This window comes from Rhinolophus sinicus, linkage group LG01, assembly GCF_036562045.2.
Source record: "Rhinolophus sinicus isolate RSC01 linkage group LG01, ASM3656204v1, whole genome shotgun sequence".
NCBI lineage: Eukaryota > Metazoa > Chordata > Mammalia > Chiroptera > Rhinolophidae > Rhinolophus > Rhinolophus sinicus.
In genome coordinates, this window is record NC_133751.1 from 99,085,143 (window position 1) to 99,108,885 (window position 23,743).

Here is a 23,743-nt window from a genome sequence, read left to right on the forward strand (position 1 = left end):
CCAAAGGCCAGTGCCTGTTTTTATAAAGTTTTATCCTAAGTTCCAATAAGCATCTGTCTACGCACCCACAAAAACCAAACCCCAACATTCTCAAAAAACAAGATTTGTTGATAGATTGTAAACCATGTTTATTTACATTGATGAATGGTTGTCAAGTAATAATGCTTGTAAAGCACTTTGATTACATAAGGTGCTTTATAAATGTAAAATACCATTTATTTGAAAATGAGAAGAAAAAAAGAAGTGGCCTCCAGGGTGTCCGTCTCTAGTCGCTACGCCCCCTATCCCCTTCACACGCAAAAAAAACTTGCTCCAAAGGAGCTGAGAGAGTTAAGGGAGCTCATTTCCCAGCAGACCACGGAAAGCAGGTGCGAAAGAAGCCTGCAGTGGTCCCAGCTCCCCTCAGCAGCTTCCAGCCCCAAAGCCCCTGTCCTGGCACCGCCGTTCCACCCGGCTAAGAGGGTCCTGTGGCTTTAAATGCCAGAGGCGCCGCCGCGCCGCAGGCCGTTGCTTAGGGAGACGGACGCGCAGCGGGGCGCGCGCCCCGGGCCCCGACCCCCTGCGGCGGCGGCCACCGCGCCAGGCGCGGTCCCGCATCCCGCCCGCCATGGCCAATTTGCAGTCGGGTCGCAGCTTCGGAAAGCCGGAGAAGGACGAGGGCCAGGACGGGGAGGAGGAGGAGGAGGAGGAGGAGGAAGAGGAAGAGGAAGAGGAAGGGGAAGAGGAGGAAGAGGTGGACGAGGGGGAGAAGGGGCTGGAGGCCCCCGGGACGCTCGGCGATGACTTCTGGAAGATTGTGGACATCGATGACAGCACTGCCGAGAACCTGAAGGCCTTCCGCCCCCGCTTAGCCAGCATCGTGAGCCCCAGCCTGAGCCCGACGCCGACGCTCAGCCCGACGCCGACGCTCAGCCCGACTCCCAGCGCGACCTCATCCTTCAGCGTCGGCTCCCAGAAAAGTACCGCCCTGCCCGCGCTTTCCTCGCAGGCTTCCCGGGCCCTCGGGGGCAGCTGGCCCGCCGACCCCTGGGCCTCGGTCCACCCTGGTGTCCGTCCGATGTCTAAATCCAGGCCCCACCACACACACCCCAGTCTCTCTCGCCCCTTCTGTCAGAGGCACTGAAATCTTGGCGGGCGGGTGTGATGGTTCACAATGTAGGATATAGGTGAACGCCTCGTACAAGTGGGAACGTGGGCAGGGCCCACGGAGTGCTCGTTGTTGTAACACTTTGGCACGCGTTCACGCAGCGACCGCGCTTCTCCCCCCTCCTTCCTCCCCCTCGTGCGCGCGCGCGCGCGCACACGCACACACACACACACACACACACACACTCACTCTCTGGCAAGTGCCACTCCCGCAGGAGTAGTGCCTTAAGGGTGCTATGCTACCAAAAGAGCCCTGCAAAACAACTCACCTTTTGTGTTTAACTTCCTGTACTGAAACCACTTCCTTAGAAACATTTTGGTCAGGATAATTCTTTGTTGGGGAGTGGGGGGTAGGCGGGGCAGGAAGGTTCTCTCCATTATAGGATTTTTAGTAGCATCCCGGGCTGTGCCATTAGCCCCTACCCGGTATTGTGACCATCAAAAATATTAAGTTGGTGCAAAAGTAATTACGGTTTTTGCAATTTAACCTTTTAAACCGCAATTACTTTTGCACTAACTTAATACTTTCAGACATTGCCAAATGTCTCCTGGAGGGCAAAATTGCCCTTTTGAGAACCACTGATTTAGAGGGAATGGCTAAAAATTTTAATGTTTCATTTGACAGGTTTTCCTAAAATATTTCAGAGATTTAGGAAAGACGTGTCTGAAATAAAACCAGATAGGTAAGAGAATGTTTTCAGTTTTCATATTATTATTATTTTTTGAAGCTGATTATGTTTACTTTTTTTGATAGACATGTCAGGAAGTGGAGTAAAATCATCCAGAACATTTACAACTAAGTTTTTAAATCTACACTCTTAGACACTTTGGAGGAGATAGAGAAAAGGTCCATGCACATCTCCAACTTATTACCTACCTGTAGAGATGACATGTGCACTTGTTAATCTTATGATATAATAACTGTATGCCATGTGTACAATAGTTAGTGCTATGAAAGTTTACAGCATAGGTCTGTACTGGCTAAAATTGAGAATGATCGAGTACACCTATGGAAGAGTGGAAATGATGATCTTTCCTTTGATTCTCTCTCTTTTTTCTTCTTGTTGCTATTAATCTTCAAACACTTTAACTATAATAGGAAGACACCAGAGAAACATGTTGTGGAATATCTTTATAAATCTTCCCTGAAATCTCACACCAAACTTGAATCCACAATCTTGAAGTACTTAATATTCACCTAAGTTTTGCTTTTACAAGCAACTTTTAAATTCTTAAGTATGGGAGAATTGTTTTGTTCCACATACGTATATGTATTTACCCCCTTTAATTCAACATTTTCATAAAAGATAATATATGTATATGGTTAAAGTATTAAAGTATACAAAGGTGTAAAATTAAAAATCTTTGTACTCTTCTTCACCCGCCATTCTCACTCACCAGAATTAACATACTGTAACAGTTTGTTTTGCTTCCAGTATAATTTTAAGTAGCATCTTTGCATGATTTATCAATTTTTGACATAAATACTGACTTCCCACCATGAAAGATGATAAATGTAACTTCTACTACTTCCCTCCTTTCCATTTTTGGTAGTTAAATTATTTTTAGTTTTTCCGACCTTTAGGACTTTAACCTCTACTTTCTGATTTATCTATTTTAGTGAGAATTAACTCTATTATGAAAAATTAACACATTAATGTACTACTTCTACCTCATCCTTTCCTCTCCTAATTAACAACAAATTATATTGAAACTTATGTATTTATACAAAGTCATATATCTTTGCCAAGCTTTATTATGTTTGTACTATGTTTTGTAATTATAATTAACTCTTAGTGCTTTGGGTACAGGATGATTCTAAAAATTGAAAATGGATGAATACCCATAATTTCATGCTGAGAGCCCAATAATGTGACTGGATTTATGCATAAGAAAATGGAATCCTATGTTTGTAAAACTTGGCTCCTAAAAAGGAGAACTTCTCAACTCTCAGTTGTTTTTCATTGTCTTCAATTTTTCTGACTTGGGCTCAGTGACCACACTTTCTTGATTCCCATATTGCTTGCTTTTATTTTTTTTCTTTCTGCTGGAGAAACTCCTCAGTAATGATTTCATATAGCTCTCATGGGCAGCCAAATTTCTGAGTTCTTGCCTGTCTTGAAATCTCTTCATTTTGCCCTCATACTTTACTAATCATATAACCTGGCATAAAAGAAGAAACCAGTTTTCCTCAGCACTCTGAGACATTGCTTCATTGCCTTCTAGTAGCCAGTGTTGCTGGATACTAGTCTGATTCTCAAACCCTTCTGATATTTGATCATTGCCTCTTCTTCACTGAGCCTGTTCTTTCCTTCAGAATTCCTAATGGATGGCTGTTGGGCCTTTGGATAGCTTCAAGATTTTCAGCGTTTCTGTGCTGCAATGCAGCCCTTGCACAGAACTTATTTCAGAATTCCTATTTGTAATTTCCAAGAACTGGTTCTTGTTCTCTGTTGCTGTTCAAATAGGTGTGTGTGTGTGTGTGTGTGTGTGTGTGTGTGTGTGTGTGTGTATTTAATTTCTTTGAGGGGGTACTCTTATACTGAAGGTCTTCTTTGTTCTTTGTATTCCTTTTTTATTTCAGGATCAGTTGTTCTGTCTATCTTGGTGCTACTCTTCCATGCTACTGATTGTCCGTAAGTGACTGGTAATCCTCGGTTATCCATTTGTATTTGTAAATGAATGACTGGTAGGTAGCTAAAATGGACTCCTTCAGCAGCTGAGTAGCTCTGTTTTCTAACACGGCTTGTAGAGGAAGCTTGACTGAGTCCTATGTGGGTGATGGGGTATGTCAGAGCCAGCGTCCTGTGGAGTGTCAGCAGCTCCCAGCAAGCTGGGTAACCCCCCTATTACTAGAGTTAGCATAAGGACACTTTACCGTATGGTTGGAGTTCTTTATGGGTGAAATGTCCCTGTCCCTTCACCCAAGTCCGTTGGGCAGGTCCTAAGTAACCTCATACTGCCCTGGGCCTCTCTTTCAGGCCTAAACACCCCTCAGGCAGGCTGCCCACTCTTTATAGAAAGCAGTTCTTTGGGCTTCATGTGGAAATAAAAGCAACTGCTGCCACATGTCCTGAATAAGGGGACAGGAAGGGGCCTGCCTGGCCAGCTCTTCCAAGTTCATTCTTTGAACTACTTGGATGACAGTCCCCAACCTCCTCCTCTCTGCATTTGGTTGAGTCTAAGCTAGGAGCTTGTTGGGAATTCCCTTTGGAAGAACTTTACTTACTTACTCTCTTGTCCTCTGGTCTTGAGCTGTGATGTGCTCCGCTTTAGTTTTCCATCAACCTGAGGCCACTTATTTATTTTCTTATAAGGACTTCAATATTCCTTGTCTACTGATGGCAAGGAATATTGAAGTCCTTATAAGAAAGTAAATAAGCTTTCTTGTTCTCCAGGGCTGTTTTTTGTTTGTTTGTAAGTATTTGTTATCTCCAAAAGCAAGGGCAGAATTGTATGCTCAGGTGCCATCTTGACCTGGACTTTTCAGTATGGGAATCTCTCTTTCCTAGATCAAATTCTTAATTATCTCATCAGTCTTCCTAAGAAAATACTTCTTTTACATTTTAAAGAATTCTGTGGTGAATTTTGTTAGATTGTGTTTTTAAAGAAATCTATCCTAAAGAGTCATAAAAATACAACCAATATTGGCTCAATTTCTATTTTTAATTGCCCTGTTACTCTTCTGGTTGAATATGGGGCAAACTTTAGCAGCTGATGAGTGTGCAGAAACACAGATTTCGGAGCCAAACAGGTCTAGGTCCCCATATGCCTCTGCCACACATAATTTCGGAGAAGTTCCCTAAAGCCAGCTTCCTTGCCTGTAGAAAGGATATTAGTCCCTACAGGTATTAGTACCTGCCTTGATTGGTTTTTGCAAAGATGAATGAACTAATGTGAGAAAGCAACTACTATGGATATATGACTATATAGTTAAGTTCTTAGAAAACGTTAATTTTGGTATTCTCCTTGGTCATCTGCCATATTGCCACAGAATTTCAAACAATCTTTGATGTTGGTGTAAGGAAGACAAAGAGACCTAGATGAATAATGTATTGATTTAGTTAACTGTTGCATTGAAAAAAAATCCAGTCATTAGATATTGTCTCGGATTCCTCTTCAGTGTCCCTGTGCTCCTGCTCCCTAGAACTTGTTTCTCTGAGGGATTATATAAACAGAACTTTCCAGAGATTTGCACAGATGGCTTCAGCAGAGGAATACTTTGCCCATTACAGGACACAGTCATTTCAGAATTAAGACAAAACACCCCACTGATGCGGTATGCCAAGGAACAAAGCATTAAAAAAAGGAAGGTAGAGACATAAGAGAATGGAGAAAGGTGAAAAGGGGACAATCCTAAAATTGACTAAATGATTTGGAAAATAATTTGTTTGATAATTTTAGAAGATGCAACAAATTACAAATAGCAAAATTCAAAGAGGCAAAAGAACTTGAAAAGTAATAGTTGTTTGCCAGTAAGTCATTTTATCTAGTAAAAGTCAACAAATTCCTGCCTTCCTATTAAGATAACTCAAGTTAACTGATTAAACTACTTGTAGAAAGAATGAAGATTGTTTAATTACAATGCATTTAACTTCAGCTTTTTAGAAAGAGTTTGGATTGTTTTTAAGCTACTTAAAATAGATGATATGTTCTCATTTAAAGTCAAGGAAATGTTTAAACACACACATCATAGCTGCCACCACCACTGGCAGCACACATGCACAGACAGAGTGGTAGTAATTTACTCCCTGAGGGAAATAATATAGTACTAGGAGCCTCTGGGATTTAGAAAGGAGTCCTTTCCAAAGAACAGATATGATGCAAACACACGGTGCCTGACTTCACTGAAGAGATAAAAATGGAAGAGAACATTTCAAATAAAGTGGAATTCAGGATCTTCTACGTGCATTTGTTATTTGATTGTCAAATGTACTATCTTTAGAACTGCCGACAACTACACAGGTATACTCAAAATTAGCATTTTGTCTAAATTGCAGGATGATCTATCACAGTTTGTATCCAGGAACTCCAAAATCAGTACAAACAGAAGAAAGTTGGCTTCGAGACTTGTCTCACAAAAAGGAGCCCGGTGAGTAGTTTGGTTTCCAAGCTTTTGCTGGGAGACAGGTGGCACACTGGAAAGAGCACGGTGTCAGAGGCCAGCAGATCGAGGGTTGAATCTCAGCCCCAACAACTAACACTGTGATGGTTGGACGAGGTACCAACCTCAGTCAGTGCGTTTCTTCACGTGTTGGCAATAATAACACTGCTGTCACAGGCCTGTTACGAAGATCAAAATGAGGTTCAATATTTACACTCCTCGGCCCTTAGTCTTTAAGAAATGGTGGCATTTATGTTCACATCAAGAAATAACCTGCCATTATATTTTGATACATATCTTTATATTTTATTATAGAAGTAACATGCACACTGTTTTTCCAATGTCAAACCATTAAGAAATACAGAGGGCTCCAAAAAAATGTATACACATTTTAAGAAAGGAAAACTGTACTAAAATTGTATTATTCAATATATATCGATAACAAAAGATGAATACAAGTCACGTTTGACTTCTGCAATTACAAGAGGTGCTCAAAGTGGTTACCATCAGCGCCCAGACACATCTGATTATGGTGAACTACCGCTTGAGAAATGCTGACCAAAGTGTCCACTTGTATATATTTTTTTGGCCACCCCAGTGTGTATAATGTAAAAATTAAAATTTTAACTTATCCCAATATATTCCTCAGAGGTAACCTTTATGAATAGCCTTTCCTTTCAAGTTTCATGTTTTTGTGTTATATCACTTACTCATTAGATGCGTATTGAGCACCTAGCATAGGCCAAGCCCTGTTCCAGGGAAACAGCAATGAACAAAACAAAGAAAACCCCCATCTTGGTGATCTTCTGTTGAAGTGTGAAAGGTGGAGGTGAAGGTGAGATAAATAACACAGAAAATAAGCAAATGCATAATACATTAGGTGATGTATGTGCTAAGGAAAACAAAGTCAAGCAGGTAAAGGAATAGAAAATATTGGAAGGGATGGGGTGCAAGCTTATACGGGGTGCTCAGGGCACTATTCACTGAGAAGCCGAAATATTTGAGCAAAGACCTCAGAAAGGTGAGTGAGTGAGCCACGTTGACCTCTGGGGAAAGAGTGTTCCCGGCACAGGAAACAGCAAGTGCCTCCTGGAACAAGGAGGCGGCCAGTGTGGCTGCGGCGGGGTGAATAAAGAGGAAAATCCTAGGGTACAAGGTCACAGAGACAACGAAGACCAAATCTTTCTCTGTGGCAATGAAGCGGGACGTCATGGGAGGGTTTGCACAAAGGAATGATACAACCTAGCATAAAAATGGACCAAAAAGATGTTAATTATTAAAAAGATGTTAATTATTACCAAATGAATCTCTATGGTCAATGTAATTCTGATGGGGTTTTTCAATGGAATTTGACAAGTTGAGTCTTTGATCTCGTTTGGCAGTGTTAAAAGATAAACGGAAGCATTTTCAAATGTTTAAGAGTTTATTTGAGCAAACATTGATGAAAATTGTGCAGCACCAGACCAGATGTGTTCAGAAGCTCTCCACTGACGAGAACTGGAGGAGAGGTTTTTATAGAGAAGACATGGGAGCAAAGCAAGGAAATTATCTGATTGGCTGTAGCCTACTGAGGCATTTACAGGAATTGACTCTGGCTTAGGTTTCAATTTGCTGACACAGGCTACCAAGGCATTGGTGCCACCTCTAATGATCTCCTTGATTGATTACTTTAACAGCAGGAACCTACATTATTAAAGTACATTAACAGCAGTGTATCGCCCATTTTGGGGGAATCTTCTTTTACAGTTTGTTTGTTTTTTTCATAGAGGACTCAGATGCAGCTCTTATTAGTTTATTCCTAGGTACTTTTAGTCTTTTATTGATGTAACAATTGGAATTTTTTTCTATAATAGAAAAATTTTTTCTATTTTCTAAATGGTTATTGTCACTGTATAAGAAAGCTATTGATTCTATGTATTAATCTTGGATCTCTGCCCCACTTGCTCTGACCCTCTTATTGAGTCTAATGATTTGTCAATTGAAAGTCTATTAGACAATTACATTTCCTATAAATAACATCAGTTTTACCTCTTCTTTAATTTTTTTACTTAGCAGTGTGTCATGGACATCTTTCCATGTCAAGAAAGATTGATCTAATTCTTTGAAATGACTGTACAGTATTCCTGTATATACAGTTATTGTATTGTGACTTATGTAATAAACATGATTGCTAGATATTTCAAGGTTGTCTTGGTTTGGTTTGGTTTGTTTTTTTTTTGAGCTCTTCCCAACAGCAAATAATGCCATACTGAAAATCTTGGTGCATTCATTTTTATACAGTAGGTTCTTGAATAACATAATTTCATTATGATGTTGATGAGACACCGAAGGAACTTACCTCTTGTACATCAATTAGCCTATGCTAAAATTGATTTTGTTAGACATCTTTCACTTAAAGTCGCAGAACCTGTTGACGACAAGTGAGGACTTACCGTGCCTGCACTTACATTTCTATTGGATGGAGCAACTAAAACTTTAAATTTTTTCCAGGTCCTTCCATAGTAAATGAGTCATCTTCTGAAGCCTATCTTTTCTCCAACAGCAGTCCTTGCTGTCCCCTTAAGCTCTTCCCACTGTAGGTTGTTCTGACTGGTTTTTCATCATTCCAATCCTATCTGCTTAAACTTCTAGACATTTAGTCACAGTCGCTGGCTTGTTGGTGGCTGCCTTCCCCATTCCCAGTATCGCCCTGGAATCGTGGAGGAAATAATCCTGAAGGCTTAGCTCACTGTTGCACTGGACCCCCTCACCCCAGCACCCATGTACCTGAAAAATCTTTTATAGAACAGCCACCATAAAGTAGACAGAATCGTACTTAAGAGAAGCAGAAAACAATAAGGTCTGAAAAACATGATTATAATCAAGTAAAATAGGCATCTGTGTAGTATTCTAGGATTGGAAAGGAACAGAACATTTAAAAATGGGACACACTAGAGTGATGAATTTTCTGTTTGTTCCTTATTGCTGATAAAATATTATTTGGAAAAAGGCAAAAAAAATATTAAAATACATTAAGCGTACTTATTTTTCCAAGAGGCATATTTTCTTTTATATTAAACTTCTTTCCCACCTTGTCAGGATTAATGACAAATGTACACTCTTTTTACAGAGAAGAAAGTATCCTCTGTAACGAAGACAACTGAACCTGTAAATCTGGCTTCTGAGTTAAGAGGTGAATGGATGTGGAGAGTCATCCCCTCTACTATCGAAGGCAAACTGCTGTTAGGAACCCCCCTTAGCCTGGGCGGTACCCACACCCCTTAGAAAAGCCCTCCCCCTGAGAACATACGCAAGAAGGTGGTGGACAGGTAGAGTTTCAGGACATTTACACAGTGTGTGTGATGGGCTAGGCTCTCCAAACTAGAGAAAATGGGATACGCTGCACAAAAGAAAAATCTTTCCTTCTAAATTTCTCCTTTTCTCTTCAGAAAAATGGGTAATTAATCCAGAAGAACCCAAACTAAACATTTTATGTGAGCTAGAGGTAAGAAATGTTCATCAGTCCAACTAGTATGCTATGCTCATGGTACAAATCATTTATCTTCATTTTCTCTCTCTCTTTTTAAAATTCAGTTTGAGGAAGACTTCCTAACACTGTTTGAGCCTTCTCTGAGAACGTTACCCAGCATCGGGCCACCATCCATTCTGGCATTCAAACATGAGAGTTACAATTTAGGCATTACCTTCAAGGTGATTTTAATTCTTTTTTTGTTTTTTTTTTACTGTAATAAATGATGTGAAAAGCCACATGATGATTTGCACAGAAGACAGTGAACATGCTTTTAAAAAGAACAGGTAAAGAGCCCATTTACTTGAATAACACTCAGACAGGATGGCTCTGCTAGGTTCTTAGGGCTGCTGTAACAAAGTATCACAAACTAGGTGGCTTAAAATGATAAAAATTTACTATCTCACAGTTGTGAAGGTTAGAAGTCCAAACTCCAGGTGTCAGCAAGTCCGACCTTAGGAGAGACTCCTTCTTCGCCTCTTGGAGCTTCCGGTTGTGGTCGTCAGCCCTTACTCCGTGGCTTGCAGCTGCATCACGCCAGTCTCTGTCTAGCTGTCCTGGTGTTCTTTGTGTGGTTGTGTCCAAATGTCCAACTGTGTCTCTTCTCCAAGGACACCAATCATGTTGGATTAGGGCCCACCCTAATGACCTCATCCAAACTTGATTACATCTGCAAGGAGCCCATTCCTAAATGAGGCCACATGCACAGGTACCAGCGGTTAGGGCTTCAATAAGGCTTTTGGGGGTGGACACAATTCAACCCATAACAGTGGCCATAAAGCCTGGAAACATAGGTAGAACATAGGTTTGCCATATTTCATCAGGTTAAGTGACCAATTAATGCCTGTGCTTGATAGGCAAGGGACAGGTCACCTTAGTAATTCCAACAGGATGGGACACCACCTGCTTCCCCAGAGTGTGAGGGGCTGACTGGTGGAATGATTATTTCCAAACTTGTCTGTTATGGCCACGTGGAGAGAGCTGCATGTCCCCCCCACCACCGGCCCCCCATCGGAGCCCCTTTGATTACTTCCTGTGGGTGCACTACAGGTGCAGGCTTAGTCACGCAAAGCAAGAGACCACGCGTGTGAGAGCGCGGCCGGTGTGTGTGCAGGGCTGATGGGACCGCTGCCTGGGTGCGCTTCCTGACGCGGTGCTCACCGCCATTTCGAGCAGCACGTTGAGCTGTGCAGTTCCGATGAGGGCAACAAACACATTTACTATAGCATATCATTTAATATCAGTCAACATCTATTGTTTATATTTGCCCAGGTTTCTGAACTTTATGGTCACCCTATGGACAATTTGGGTGGAAATTCTTTATTCAAACATAGCACCCTCCTCTTTCGGAATTACAAAGGCTTGTATCCAGGAAGCGTCTTGAGCTTTCTTCCCCTGACATCCAGAGGTGGGCCTGAACACAAGGAAGGCCTGTGGCCTTTCTTCCAGGAGGTTGTGCCCTCCCTGGCAGCGGGGCAGAGCTGACTCCTGCTCTTCAGACAGACCTTTGAGATGGGGCTTTAACACTCGCCTGGTTCAGGAGCAGCAGCAGCTGCTGGCTTGCCCACTCTCCTCTGCGGCCATACCCTCTTCCGGTGCAGATCACAGCCTCACTCGTGGTCTTTTGAAGCACTGCCACCTTGCTTCATCCTTGGTAAGGGGTAAAGGGACCCCAGGCCGAGAAGTTCACTGCTAAAACCCTTGTATGGAACAGGCTGCAGATGGCCTGGCACTGTCAAGCTCTCTTGCTGCCCTGCTCCATCATTTGGTAGCCATCCTAGATGTTATCAGCCCCTAACCAGAGTGTTCTGCTTCCAGCTGTGCTATTGTGTGGTTTCCGTGGCCTGAAGATGTCGCACATTACTCTGGGGTGGTGAACCCCTAGCTGCACAGGCCACCTCAGCTGCCCTTTGGCCCCACAATGGCCATTTTGCCAGTCCCGGAGAAGGGTCCTGTGGCACATACAGATGCCCTGGTGGTGTTCATGACTGCGAGTCATGATCTGGGTCTCCTCCTGGAGGCCGTGCGGAGGCTCAGCTGCTCATCGTCCTGACCTCAGGTCCCCAGTGTGGCCGCAGTGCATCAACTCCTCGGGCCTGAGCCTCTCACTCCAGCTCTCCCTTTTGCTTCCCCTGGTCGCCCCGCACCCTCCTGAATTACCTTCAGAGCCCAGACAGGAGAATTCAGCGCCTCAACCTGGGCTTTCCCTTGAAAAAGGATTCTATTTCAAAAAGCTGATCACTGTAAATGGTGGTCTACATAGGAATGTCAAGGCTTTTTCTTACCTGACACTTCTTGAAAGAGTTTATGGTATTCAAACTCCTTAGACCATTTGCCTGAAATCCGGTATGTGTTCTCCTCGTCTCTCGCATCTAGTTACACACTGTACATCCCACACCCCAACAAGGGACTCTGATGTCAAAGTCATTGCTGCAAATGTCTTCTTACACTGAGGTGGCCTCTCAAGGACCCACCGAGTGGCTTCTGATGGGCTCAGCTCTGCTCTGGTGGCCTGTTCCAGACAGGCCAGCAAAACACCACCTCAGCCTCCTTAGATCTCACCAGCTCTTAAACAGAGGTGATGTCTCATTACTGGAATATACAGATCTTGCTGGCTTGATGCTTCTAGTATAGGATCAGACCCCTGAAAGTTTCCCACCAACTATTTCTGGGAGTCCGCATGGTGCCTGACAGAATTCCTCACATAGGTTATCACATCCCACCACCCTGCTTTCCTGCTGGACATTCGCTGGCCCTGCCCAGAGCCCTTGCTCCTATTACTCTCAGGGGCTCTTGTGGGCACGTCTTCACTTTTTCTGTCCTCTCTGAAGGAAGAAGAGGAGGAGATATTGCCCAGGTGTGAATTTTGTGGGAGCGATCTAAGACCATTTCTTTCCAGTGTGGATGTTGACTCTGACAACAGTAGCTCTCAATCAATAGGACATGTAAGTTCTAAAGCAGGTTTACTGGGAAATAATGTTATTTTTAAATACCACTTTTAAACATATGCAGTATTCTCTCCTGCACTGCCATTCTTAAAAGTTAAGTGTTAGCCGTCCAGGAAACACAAATCATAAATAACCATAGTGAGATAGCATTCCACACCCACGCAGATGGCTAGAATCAAAAAGACAGATAATAGCAAGTGTTGGCAAGGATGTAAAGAAACTGGAACCCTTGTACACTGCCAAAGGGGAATGGTGCAGCCGCTTTGGAAAACAGTCTTGTAGTTCCTCAAAAGGTAAACATATAAATACCACACAAACCAGCAATTCAATTCCTAGGTACATACCCAAGAAAATTGACAATGTATGTCCACACAAAAACGTGTACACAAATGTTTACAGCAGCATGATTTATAACAGCCAAAAGGTGCAAACAATCCAATGCCCTTCAACTGATGAATGGGCAAGTAAATGTGGTGGATCCGTAAAATCAATTATTATTCAGCCATAAAAAGAATTGAAGTATTAATGCATGCTGTGACATAGATGAACCTTGAAAACATGATGCTAAGTGAAAGAAGCCAGTCACAAAGTACCACGTATTGTATGATTTCATTTATATGAATTGTATAGGATAGGCAAATCTACAGAGACAGAAACTAGATTAGGGGTTGCCAGGGGCTGAGAGGAGAGAAGGAAATGGAGTAACTGCTAATGGGTACAGGCTTCATGTTCCAAAATTGATTGTGATGTTGATTGCACAACTCTGAATATACTAAAAACTACTGCATTGTACACTTTAAATGGATGGTTTATATGGGATATGAATTGTATCCCAATAAAGATGTTACCAAAAAGATCATGATAGATTCAAACCCCATTAGCCATTTTTGTTTTTTTCTCCCTCTAATTATCTTTATCTAGGACTGATGAGATGAAAGTGACCTCTTTGTCTTTCAGGCCCCCTGTTGTAGTTATTTCCAAAATCTGCTTGACCACATCTATGAGGAAAAACAAAAAGTGCAAAGGTCTGAAGCTGAATTAATCTCTATCAAACCTCATATAGCCTACGGCAGTGAAGTTGACAGACTCAAAGCAAAGGAGAAAGCCCTGCAGAGGTAGCATGGGGCCATTGCTACTGAAACTCAGACCCACTTAATTAGACAGCTTTTTGTAAAACGAACCTTGTTCTTCAAAATATATAATTTCAGGGCCGGCCCGGTGGCTCAGGCGGTTAGAGCTCCGTGCTCCTAACTCCGAAGGCTGCCGGTTCGATTCCCATATGGGCCAGTGGGCCCTCAACCACAAGGTTGACAGTTCAATTCCTCGACTCCGCAAGGGATGGTGGGCAGCAACCCCTGCAACTAAAATTGAACACAGCACCTTGAGCTGAGCTGCCGCTGAGCTCCCGGATGGCTCAGTTGGTTGGAGCGTGTCCTCTCAACCACAAGGTTGCCGGTTCGACTCCCGCAAGGGATGGTGGGCTGTGCCCCCTGCAACTAGAAACGGCAACTGGACCTGGAGCTGAGCTGCGCCCTCCACAACTAAGACTGAAAGAACAACAACTTGAAGCTGAACAGAACCCTTCACAACTAAGATTGAAAGGACAACAACTTGACTTGGAGAAAAGTCCTGGAAGTGCACACTGTTCCCCAATAAAGTCCTGTTCCCCTTCCCCAATAAAAAAAAAAAAAAAATCTTAAAAAAAAAAAATACATATATATATATATAAAATTTCAAAGAGGTATTTCTAGTGAAGAACTAAAAATTGGCCAAAGCAAACCTATTACAATTCCTGATGGATGTTACGAGATTCAGAAGCTTCAAGAAAGTCAGTGAACTTGCTGATTTAAAGTAGAAATTTACCAATCCCAAATTGTCAGGGCAATTCAGAATTGCTATATTGGAGAAATGTGTGCACACAACAGAGACCCATGTACTCTGATTAAATGACTGCACTTACTAGTAATAACAGATAAAAATAACAAGGGATGGCATTTAAACAGTTAAAATTTGTAGTATACAGTTTTAAGCTTGAAACACATTTCAGATTTACATGTTTGTTTTTTTATCTTGTAGAAAACAGGAGGAAAAAATAGCCAAACATTTGGCAATAATAACAACTGAACACACTAGTTCCTCTGAAGACGGTGAGTTCATCAACGCTGATGTTATACATCAGTTGTACATTAGAAAGCTCATATGTTTGACCAAAAACTAAAATTGGCATATTTAAAAAACAATATTTAACATTTTAATTTCAGTCAATGCTTCAGTCAAAATGGCTCAGAAAAATCTGATATTTTAAGTCATCTGGCTTTTGAAGTTTTTAGTCTTCCTCTCGTTACTGATTGAAATAAGTTAGCAAGATCTATAGAGCACTTTACGGATAGCTGCAAAGAGCTTTTGAGTTCATTGTCTCTTGTTTTATTAAGAACACATTCTATTTTGTTTTCAAGCTGGGGTATGTAAAATCTGTCAAAAATAAATCAGAGTCCTTGCCTCATATGTGGTTTCCATCAGTCGGTGGGCCAGTATAGTTATAGTGCTGGTATAGTTAAAGGTGCGCTGATTTTAGAATCAGAGTTCTGGATTTGTATCCTTGCTTTTCTCACCTTAGGCTGTCTGATTTTAGGTAAATTACTTAATCTTTCTGAACATCAGGCTCCTCCTCTACCACTCTGAGCTATTACAAAGATACTTAGAGAAGATACATTTTTGGTTGTGTTTTTAAATTAAATCTCTCGTATAAAGTGCCTTGATATTCAACTGTTTCCTACTAAATCTAATGCCAGAAAAGTCCACTTAATGAAAATCATCATTTTTCTTCTTTTAACAAAGAAATGATCTCATTTTTTAACAAAAGAAGGCCCCCACTTTAACTTAATGAAGGGCCTCATTTTCCTTCCATTAAAAAATAGTCTGATGAATCAATGCATTTGTATTTGAAATTTCATGTTAGAATAGCGATTTTGGAAAATTTAAACCATGTATGTACTTTCATGTGATCCTTTTCCCATTAGATTCAAAGCACTTGAAAACAATTTCTTACCAACTTTCCATGGATATTCCAGAAAAAGCTCTAACTGATGACGGACCATTTGATTTTCAACTAGATGAAAGAAACATATCCATTGTTTGTTGTGATTCTAGGACAGCATGTGGAAAGGTAATGAGCTTTGATTTTTATTTTGCTTGCTACTCTTTAAAAACCAATTTTACCTAAAATTATAAATGCTGTCATGATGAATATAGCAGCTTGGTACATGGCACCTTTAACTATTGTCAAAAAGAATTGGTATAGACTTGGCCTTTTAACTTCTACTAGACTTTGCAACAGTGCTTTACATATGTTTTATAGGGGGCCCTTTTGGTTAAAGCCTTTTTACTTTAAAATGTGGTTATTGTACATTAAGGAACATTTGGAAGCCTTAGAAAACTAAAAAGAAGGGGAGAAAATCAACAAAGGTCTCAACCACTTCCCAAAAATCATTATTAATATTGTAATATTTTCTAGATCTGCACTACCCAATATAGTAGCAAATACTACATATGGCTAAATTTAAAATAATTAAAATTAAGTTAAAGTTTAAAATGTAATTCTTTAGTCACCCTAGCTACATTTCAAGTGCTAAATAGCTATATATGACTAATAGCTGCCAAATTGCAGTACAGATACCGAACATTTTATAGTCACCAAAAGTGCTATTAGGCAATACTCTTCAAGACTTTTTTATGCATAGGTTTTGTTAATGTACTAGTAATTATATTATATATGTAATTTTATCTCTTTTTAAACTGAATTATAAAAAGTATGTTTCATGATATTATACAGCTCATATTAACATCATTTTAATATCTATGTGCTTTTTCATATAGTTTATCTAGCCATTCCCTTGTTATTGGACATACAAGTTATTAACAATATTTTTTGTTATCCTAAATAACACTGCTTCGAATATCTTTGTGTATGAGTTTATTTTTATATAAGTATAGTTCCTCAGAATAGATTCCTAGAAATTAAATCACTGAGACCAGGTTTGTTTGTCTTGGGTGACATAGGAGGGGAGGCAGTGAACAGAGATGACTGACAAAATCAAATCCAAATTCTGTCTGGGGAAACATCATTCATCCAGCCCTCAAATTACTCCTATAGATGATCTTTCAAGTTCAATTACCAGCACACATGAAAAAGAATCAAGAACACAAGGAAACTCAGTACCACAATTGAAAATCCAGAGGAATAATATCCAATAATAAAAGATCTGCAAAGATTTTGGAAATTGAAGTAATCTAACTATATTCATGAAAATGAAAGATCAGCTTGGAGATATATAGAGGGAACAGAAAACTATGAAGTGATATAACAGGTTTAAAAAGAAAAAAAATGAACTTATAGACATAAAAAACAACTACTGGGAATTAAAAACTTAAACGATGAGAGTTAAATGCAGGTTAGATCCAACTAAAGAGAGAACTAATGACCTGGACAAGACATTAAAAATTTATCAAAATTCACCATGGGGATGAAAAAAAGGTAAGGAATACTTTAGTAGAGTGTAGGATATACAAATAAAATGAGGGATCTAAAATGTATTTATTCAAAATCCCAGAAGGAGAGGAGAAAGATAATCAGACAGAGGCAGTATTTAAAGAGATAATGGACAAATATATTGTGATGGAAGGAGAACTGACTCTGGGTGGTGAACACACAATGGGATTTATAGATGATGTAATACAGAATTGTACACCTGAAATCTATGTAATTTTACTAACAATTGTCACCTCAATAAGTTTAAAAAAATGAAATGAAATTAAATTTAAAAAAAAGAGAGATAATGGATGACAATTTTCCAGAACTTATAAAAGAGACTGATCAACATATTTAAGAAGCCCAATGAATCCCAAGCAGGATCGATTTTTTAAAAATCCTAGACACTTCATAGTGAAATTGTAGAACACCAAAGACAAAAGCAAAATCTTAAAAACAGAAAATAAAGAAACAGTTTCACTTACATTTAAAGGAGAACAGTAAGGTCATCAGATGACACTCCAATAGCAACAATGGATGCCAGAAGTCAGTGGAATGTCCTCAGTGTGCTGAAAGAAAATAATAATCAATCTAGAAGTCTATACCCAGTTAAAATAACTTTCAAGAAAATGTGCCCCTGAAAGACATTGTCTGTAAAAACAAAGAGAGTTTGTCAGTAGTAGGCCCTCACTAAAGGAAATGCCAAAGAATATTCTTTGTGTAGTTGGGTGGTCTGAGTTTTAAGAAAGATAAGAAGCAAAAAAACTGATATATGGTATATATGAATAAAACTAAAAAATAGCTGATAAAATAATAATAATAATAAATAATGGCTGATGGAGTTTCAAAAAACAGTTATAGAATAAAAATGCATGACAAATAGTACATGATTTTGGAAGAAGGTTAAATGCAGTTACAGTGTGCTAAAATCTTTCATTTGAAAAAAGGACAAATACATAACTGAACTTTAGACTTTGGTAAATTAAGTTTGCTTGCTGAAATTTCCAGAATAGCCAGAAAACTAACAGAAGCAAAGAGTATAAATTCCCAGCCAGTGGAAGTAAAGCAAAAAATAGAATAATTTATTTTAAATATCTCCTAAAACGACAAGGATAAGGGGAGAGAAAAACACATAACAGGGGACAAATAGAAAACATCAAGGAATGTCAATAACTAAATGTAAATAGACTACATATTCCAGTTAAAAGACTAAGGCTGTCAGACAATTTTTTAAAAAGAAAAATATTCAACCGTCTACTGTTTATAAGAGACACATCTAAAATATAAGGATATAAAAACATTAAATATAAATAAAGAAAAAACGATATGTCATAAAAACACTAAAGAGCATTGCTAGAGAGAAAGAGGGTCACTTCATAATGATGCCCTTCGTAATGATAAAAGTTTTCATCCACCAGGAAGATATAACAATACAAAATATTTTTCCCATGTTAACATAGCCTAAAAATATATAAAGGGGATACATTAGCCTACATCTCCCAATAACTAAGAGGGCTAGTAGACCAAAAAAGAAGCAATAATACAATAGAATATTCAAACAACCTATTTAACAAATTTGTTCATGGATTGGAACATTAAATATTTTAAAGATGACATTCTTCCCAAATTTCAAATTCTAACAGGATTGCATATTTGTGTGTTTTGGGGGAAGGGAGGTCTTGACAAATTGATTCTAAAATTTACATGGAAATAGAAAGAATCTATAATAGCCAAGACACTCTTGAAGAAGGTTTGGAGGCAGGGGAATATGCTCTACCAGGTGTTAAGATACATTACAAAATATACTAATTAAGACAGTATAATGTGAGGGCAGGATAAACAAAGAAGCCCATGACAAAGAATAAAGAGTCCAGAATCAGACTCATGCGTACATAAACATCTTATTTATTACAGCAGTGGCACTGCGCAATAATAGACAAAGAAAAATCTTTTCAATACATAGTGCTGGGACAATCAGGCATCTATACACTTTTTAGTGAAATTGGAGCCACTATTTCACAGAATATTTAAAAATCAATTTCAAGTAGATTAAAGACCTAAATGTGAAATACAAAACTACAAAGATTTATTTTATAAGGGAGAATAGCTTTATTACCTCAGGTTAGGGGAAGATTTACTAACTGATGAAAAACGGCAGTGTCCATAAAGGATTTGATAAATTAAAATTAAAGTTGTGAAAGACAAGCCAAGAAGGGATAAATATATGCAGCACACATAACACACAAAGGGCTTACATCCTAAATGTAAAAGGACATGGAGAAAAAGTCTACCTAACAGAACATGGGCCAAGAAAACTTGCACACTTCTCGAAGGAGAAAATTCAAATGGTCAATAAACTTATAAAAAGATGCTCAACCTCATTAGTAAGCTGGGAAAGGAAAATTAAAATCACAGTTAGAGATCAGTACATACTATCATATTTGCAAAAAATATAAAGTCTGATAGTACAGTGTGTTGGAAAGGATACAGAGCTAAAGTCGTTATTATTTGCCTCTAGTGGGAATGTAAGTTGTATAACTTAGAAATAATTTTGACATTATCTAGTAAAGTGGAAGACAGGCATATCTTGGGATTCAGCAATGCCACCTCTGGACGTAATATCTGAGAGGAACTGGGTACCAGCATACATGCACATAAGAATATTCATAGTATTGTTTATAACAGCCAAAAACTGGGAACAACCCAACTATCCATTAACAATAGAATGGATAGTGATAAATTCATACAATGGAATACTATCCACAAATGAAAGTCATTGAACTGTATGCATCTCATAAACAATGTTGACAGAAAGAAATTAAAAATTAAAAATATATAGTGTATGATTCCATTTGTGTAAAATTCAAAATGGGAAAAAATAAACTATATTGTTTAGAAATTATAAAAGTGCAATGAAATTACTGTGAAATCAGATTAGTGGTTATGTCTAGAAAGGAAGGATATTGATTTTGGGACAGACATACAGTGGGCTTCTAGAGTCTCAGCATTGTTCTGTTTCTTCACCCAAGCAATGATAACATGGGTATTCACTTTATAATTATTCATTAACAAAACTGCATATTTTAGCACTTATATGAATTTATTTCATATTTCATATTTTTAAAAGTGAAAAATGTATTGTCTTCTAGAGTATCTAACTAACATTTACATGAAAATTTAGGTTGCTGCACTGTTCAGCCCTAGGAATTCTTGTATCCATTTTATTATAATTTAAGATTGGGAATAAATAGAATCAAATTAAATCTATAATTTATTATAAAATATTGTTGGGGTCAAATTCATCTCCCTATATTGTATTACCTATAAAAGAGTTAAACCTAGAGATATAATAAGGAATATCTCCCTGTATTTCTTTCTTCAACTTCCCATACTCCACTAGTGTTTTGTTCAGATGCATGTCGAGGTCATCCTTGAAGAGATGCCAGATGCTGCAGCTTCTACTGGGGTTTAAAGTCAGTTTATGGTAGTATAATTTACATAGAATAAAATTCACCATTTTTAGGTATACAGCTCTATGAGTTTTGACAGTTATGCAACCACCACTATAATCAGGATATAGAATATTTTCTTTGTGGTAGGGCTGGCTTTTATCTTCTGTTTTGTTTTTCTAGTAATATGTGTATAAAGTAAAACAAAAACCCTTCAAACAGGTATGTAATGTCATATTTTTGCGAGAAAGATTTTATCAAATTATCTCAAGGGGTTAGGGACAATCTTTAATGATTCCTAAGAATTGTTCCCTGTTGCTGAAGCAAGGCCAAAAACTTAAATTAATAAATGGTTTGTATCACTGTCTAGCAAGCAAAGGATGTCTGTTGTTACAATACTTAATGCATGCTATCTGAAACGATGAACAGTTAAGTGTCCTTTTATTTTCTGGGGTTTATAGATCGTGAGGAATGAGCTTTTAGAGAAGCACTACAAACATGGAAGCAAATTTCTGACTTCATTTCCAGATGGGACAACACAAATATTGTATCCTTTCTTGCAACAAATTACTTTTATTCGCTTTATTTCTTCACAAAAAGACAGATAAAAAAAAAAAAAGAAAAATATTTTAAATATATATATTACCCCCAAATCCTACCATCCAAAGAAAAGCTAACATCTTTTCATACATCTTGTCTTACTTTTTTCTGAGTGAGCATATATGTAATTTTTTAATCCGTTTTTCAACTATTTATATTTTATAACTTGCTACCTTTACACATACAATAAATAATGTTTGAGTCTTTAATGTACAATAAATATAGAGATACAACACCATTTTTATAACCACAATGTATTTCATTATAGGATGTACTATATTAATTTAACCTATCCCCTATTCCTGAACAAAGGTGGTTTTGCAATCTTGTGCTATTATGTACAACCACTAAACGAACAGTTTTGTGCGTATTTCATTGCATATTTATCACTTATTCCCTCGAATTAAATACCTAGGGATAAAAATTCTGGGTAAGAAATTATGGACATTTTAAAACTTTGATAGATTTTGCCTGTGCCCCTACCCCCAAAACTGTGTACCAGTTTACGCATCCATGAGCAGAATGTTATTTTTAATACAAAAATTCAATATTAATTTTATGGAACTCTGAGTTATTGATCATGTGAACTTCTGCCAGATGGATGGCCAGGCCTTTTGGTATTTTAACATCAAGTCTATTTAATTTAATATCTCAAGGAAAGTTAAAAACAATTTTTAAATAATTTTTTAAAAAACTATGAAAGGAAGAGTTCGTTTTGGTGAATTGAAGGCCTCACCTTATAGGAGAAAGTCATTTTTAGTCATAGTTCCCTAAATGTTTAGTCAAACACCAGTAATAAACCGGAAAAAGGACTTTCACCATACAGGAAGTGTAATGAAGTTTTAGTTCCCTAGACCCTGTGAGAAAGAGTTTATAGGTTTTATTTTAATCATATCAATGCATTTTAAATAACTTCCCCAACTTTTATTTTCAGTTATCACTTCATGCCCAGGCTTTGATTCTTGAGTCTCTTGAAGGCTGTGGATGATTTTCAAAATGATTCTGAATCAATCTTGTGTTTACTTCATCTCTGGATTTCTGCTCAGCTTAGATAGGACTGAGTATTAACAGTTAGTGAATTACCTTCAGTGTATTTTGTTCTTTTTGCTGTTAGACATGAAATTGTTTTCTTAATTTCATTTTCACAATGTTCACTGCTAGTGTACAGAAATACAATTTTTTATATATTGATCTTGTAGCCTACAACTCTGCTGAACTCGTTTGTTAGTTCTAATATATTGTTTTGCAAATTCCTTAGGATTTTATATGTAAAAGAGCATGTCAGCTGCAAACAGGGATCCTTGTCCTTCATTTCTTCTTTAATAAAATTTTCCTGACTAGAACCTGAAGTACAATGTTGAATAGAAGTGGGGAAAGTGGACATTTTTGTCTAATTCCTGATCTTAAAAGAAAAACAGTCTTTATCATGTTTTTTCTGTTTATGGTTTTTTCTCTTTATTCTATTAACATAGTATATTCATTAATTGATTTTCAGATGTTAAACCTTGCATTCCTGGGATAAACTCCACTTTGTCCTGATTTATAATCCTTTTTATATTTGTTAGATTCCATTTGCTAGTGTTTTGTTGAGGTTTCTTGTGTCTCAGAAATATGTTTTGATCCACAAAAAATCCTTTTGTAATAACAGTACCTCCCATTTTCAGAATGCTTTACAGTTTCAAAGGGCTCTCTCATAAATTGAATTTATTCCCAGAATAGCCAAGGACCATTAATTAGAACACTCGAATGACCTTATCTGATCTCAGCTACCCATCTGGAAACCTCGCCATCATCCGAGTGCCCAACAAGATAAATGGCTTCATGTGTATAGTCCAAGAAGACATGCCCAGTAACCCCGCAATCCTGGCGGTGCTGGATTCTTCTGGCAGAAGTTCCTGCTACCATCCAAATGGAAATGTCTGGTAGGCTCCTAGGTTCCTCCTGCTGTCATTGTGTTTTTTGGGTTTGTGAAATTTTATTTTTCCTTTTATTTTTTTCTAACTTGATTGACATAACATTGTATAAGTTAAAAGTGTACAACTGTGTTGATTTGATGCACTTATAAATTGCAAATGATTACCACTGTAGCATTAGCTAACACCTGTATCATGCCACATAATTACCATTTCTTTTTTCTTGTTGAGAACATTTAAGATATACTCTGTTAGCAACTTTTAAGTATACAAGATCCAACAATTAAGTTTGCGAATTCATCCTACAAAAGTGCTACATACCTCATTGCTGAATATCACTACGGTCCCCTTTGAAGTACTCCCCTTGGGAAGTTATGCACTGATGCCAGTGCCTAGTCCACCCTTCAAAACAATTTTGGGACTCTTCCTGGGATGGCCATCGGAGCTTTCGTCGTATTACCTCTGATGTCCTGAATGCCATCAAAATGGCTTCCTTTCAATATTTTCTTTATATTCAGGTAAAGAAAGAAGTCATTGGGGGACAGAT

General features: G+C 38.5%; 1 protein-coding gene across 1 annotated transcript in view; it reads left to right on the forward strand.

The window, feature by feature from the left end:
• Positions 1 to 274: 274 nt before the first annotated feature.
• Positions 275 to 23,743, forward strand: part of ERICH6 (glutamate rich 6) — a 29,202-nt gene continuing 5,733 nt past the window's right edge. Inside the window, exons 1-12 of the mRNA XM_019748818.2 lie at positions 275 to 959; positions 1,772 to 1,829; positions 6,147 to 6,238; positions 9,360 to 9,422; positions 9,679 to 9,734; positions 9,824 to 9,940; positions 12,590 to 12,703; positions 13,664 to 13,821; positions 14,783 to 14,853; positions 15,727 to 15,872; positions 21,145 to 21,230; positions 23,050 to 23,205. Of these exons, the coding sequence (XP_019604377.2) occupies positions 608 to 959; positions 1,772 to 1,829; positions 6,147 to 6,238; positions 9,360 to 9,422; positions 9,679 to 9,734; positions 9,824 to 9,940; positions 12,590 to 12,703; positions 13,664 to 13,821; positions 14,783 to 14,853; positions 15,727 to 15,872; positions 21,145 to 21,230; positions 23,050 to 23,205 (1,469 nt within the window). The 5' untranslated portion in view covers positions 275 to 607. The remainder of the gene's footprint in view (positions 960 to 1,771; positions 1,830 to 6,146; positions 6,239 to 9,359; positions 9,423 to 9,678; positions 9,735 to 9,823; positions 9,941 to 12,589; positions 12,704 to 13,663; positions 13,822 to 14,782; positions 14,854 to 15,726; positions 15,873 to 21,144; positions 21,231 to 23,049; positions 23,206 to 23,743) is intronic.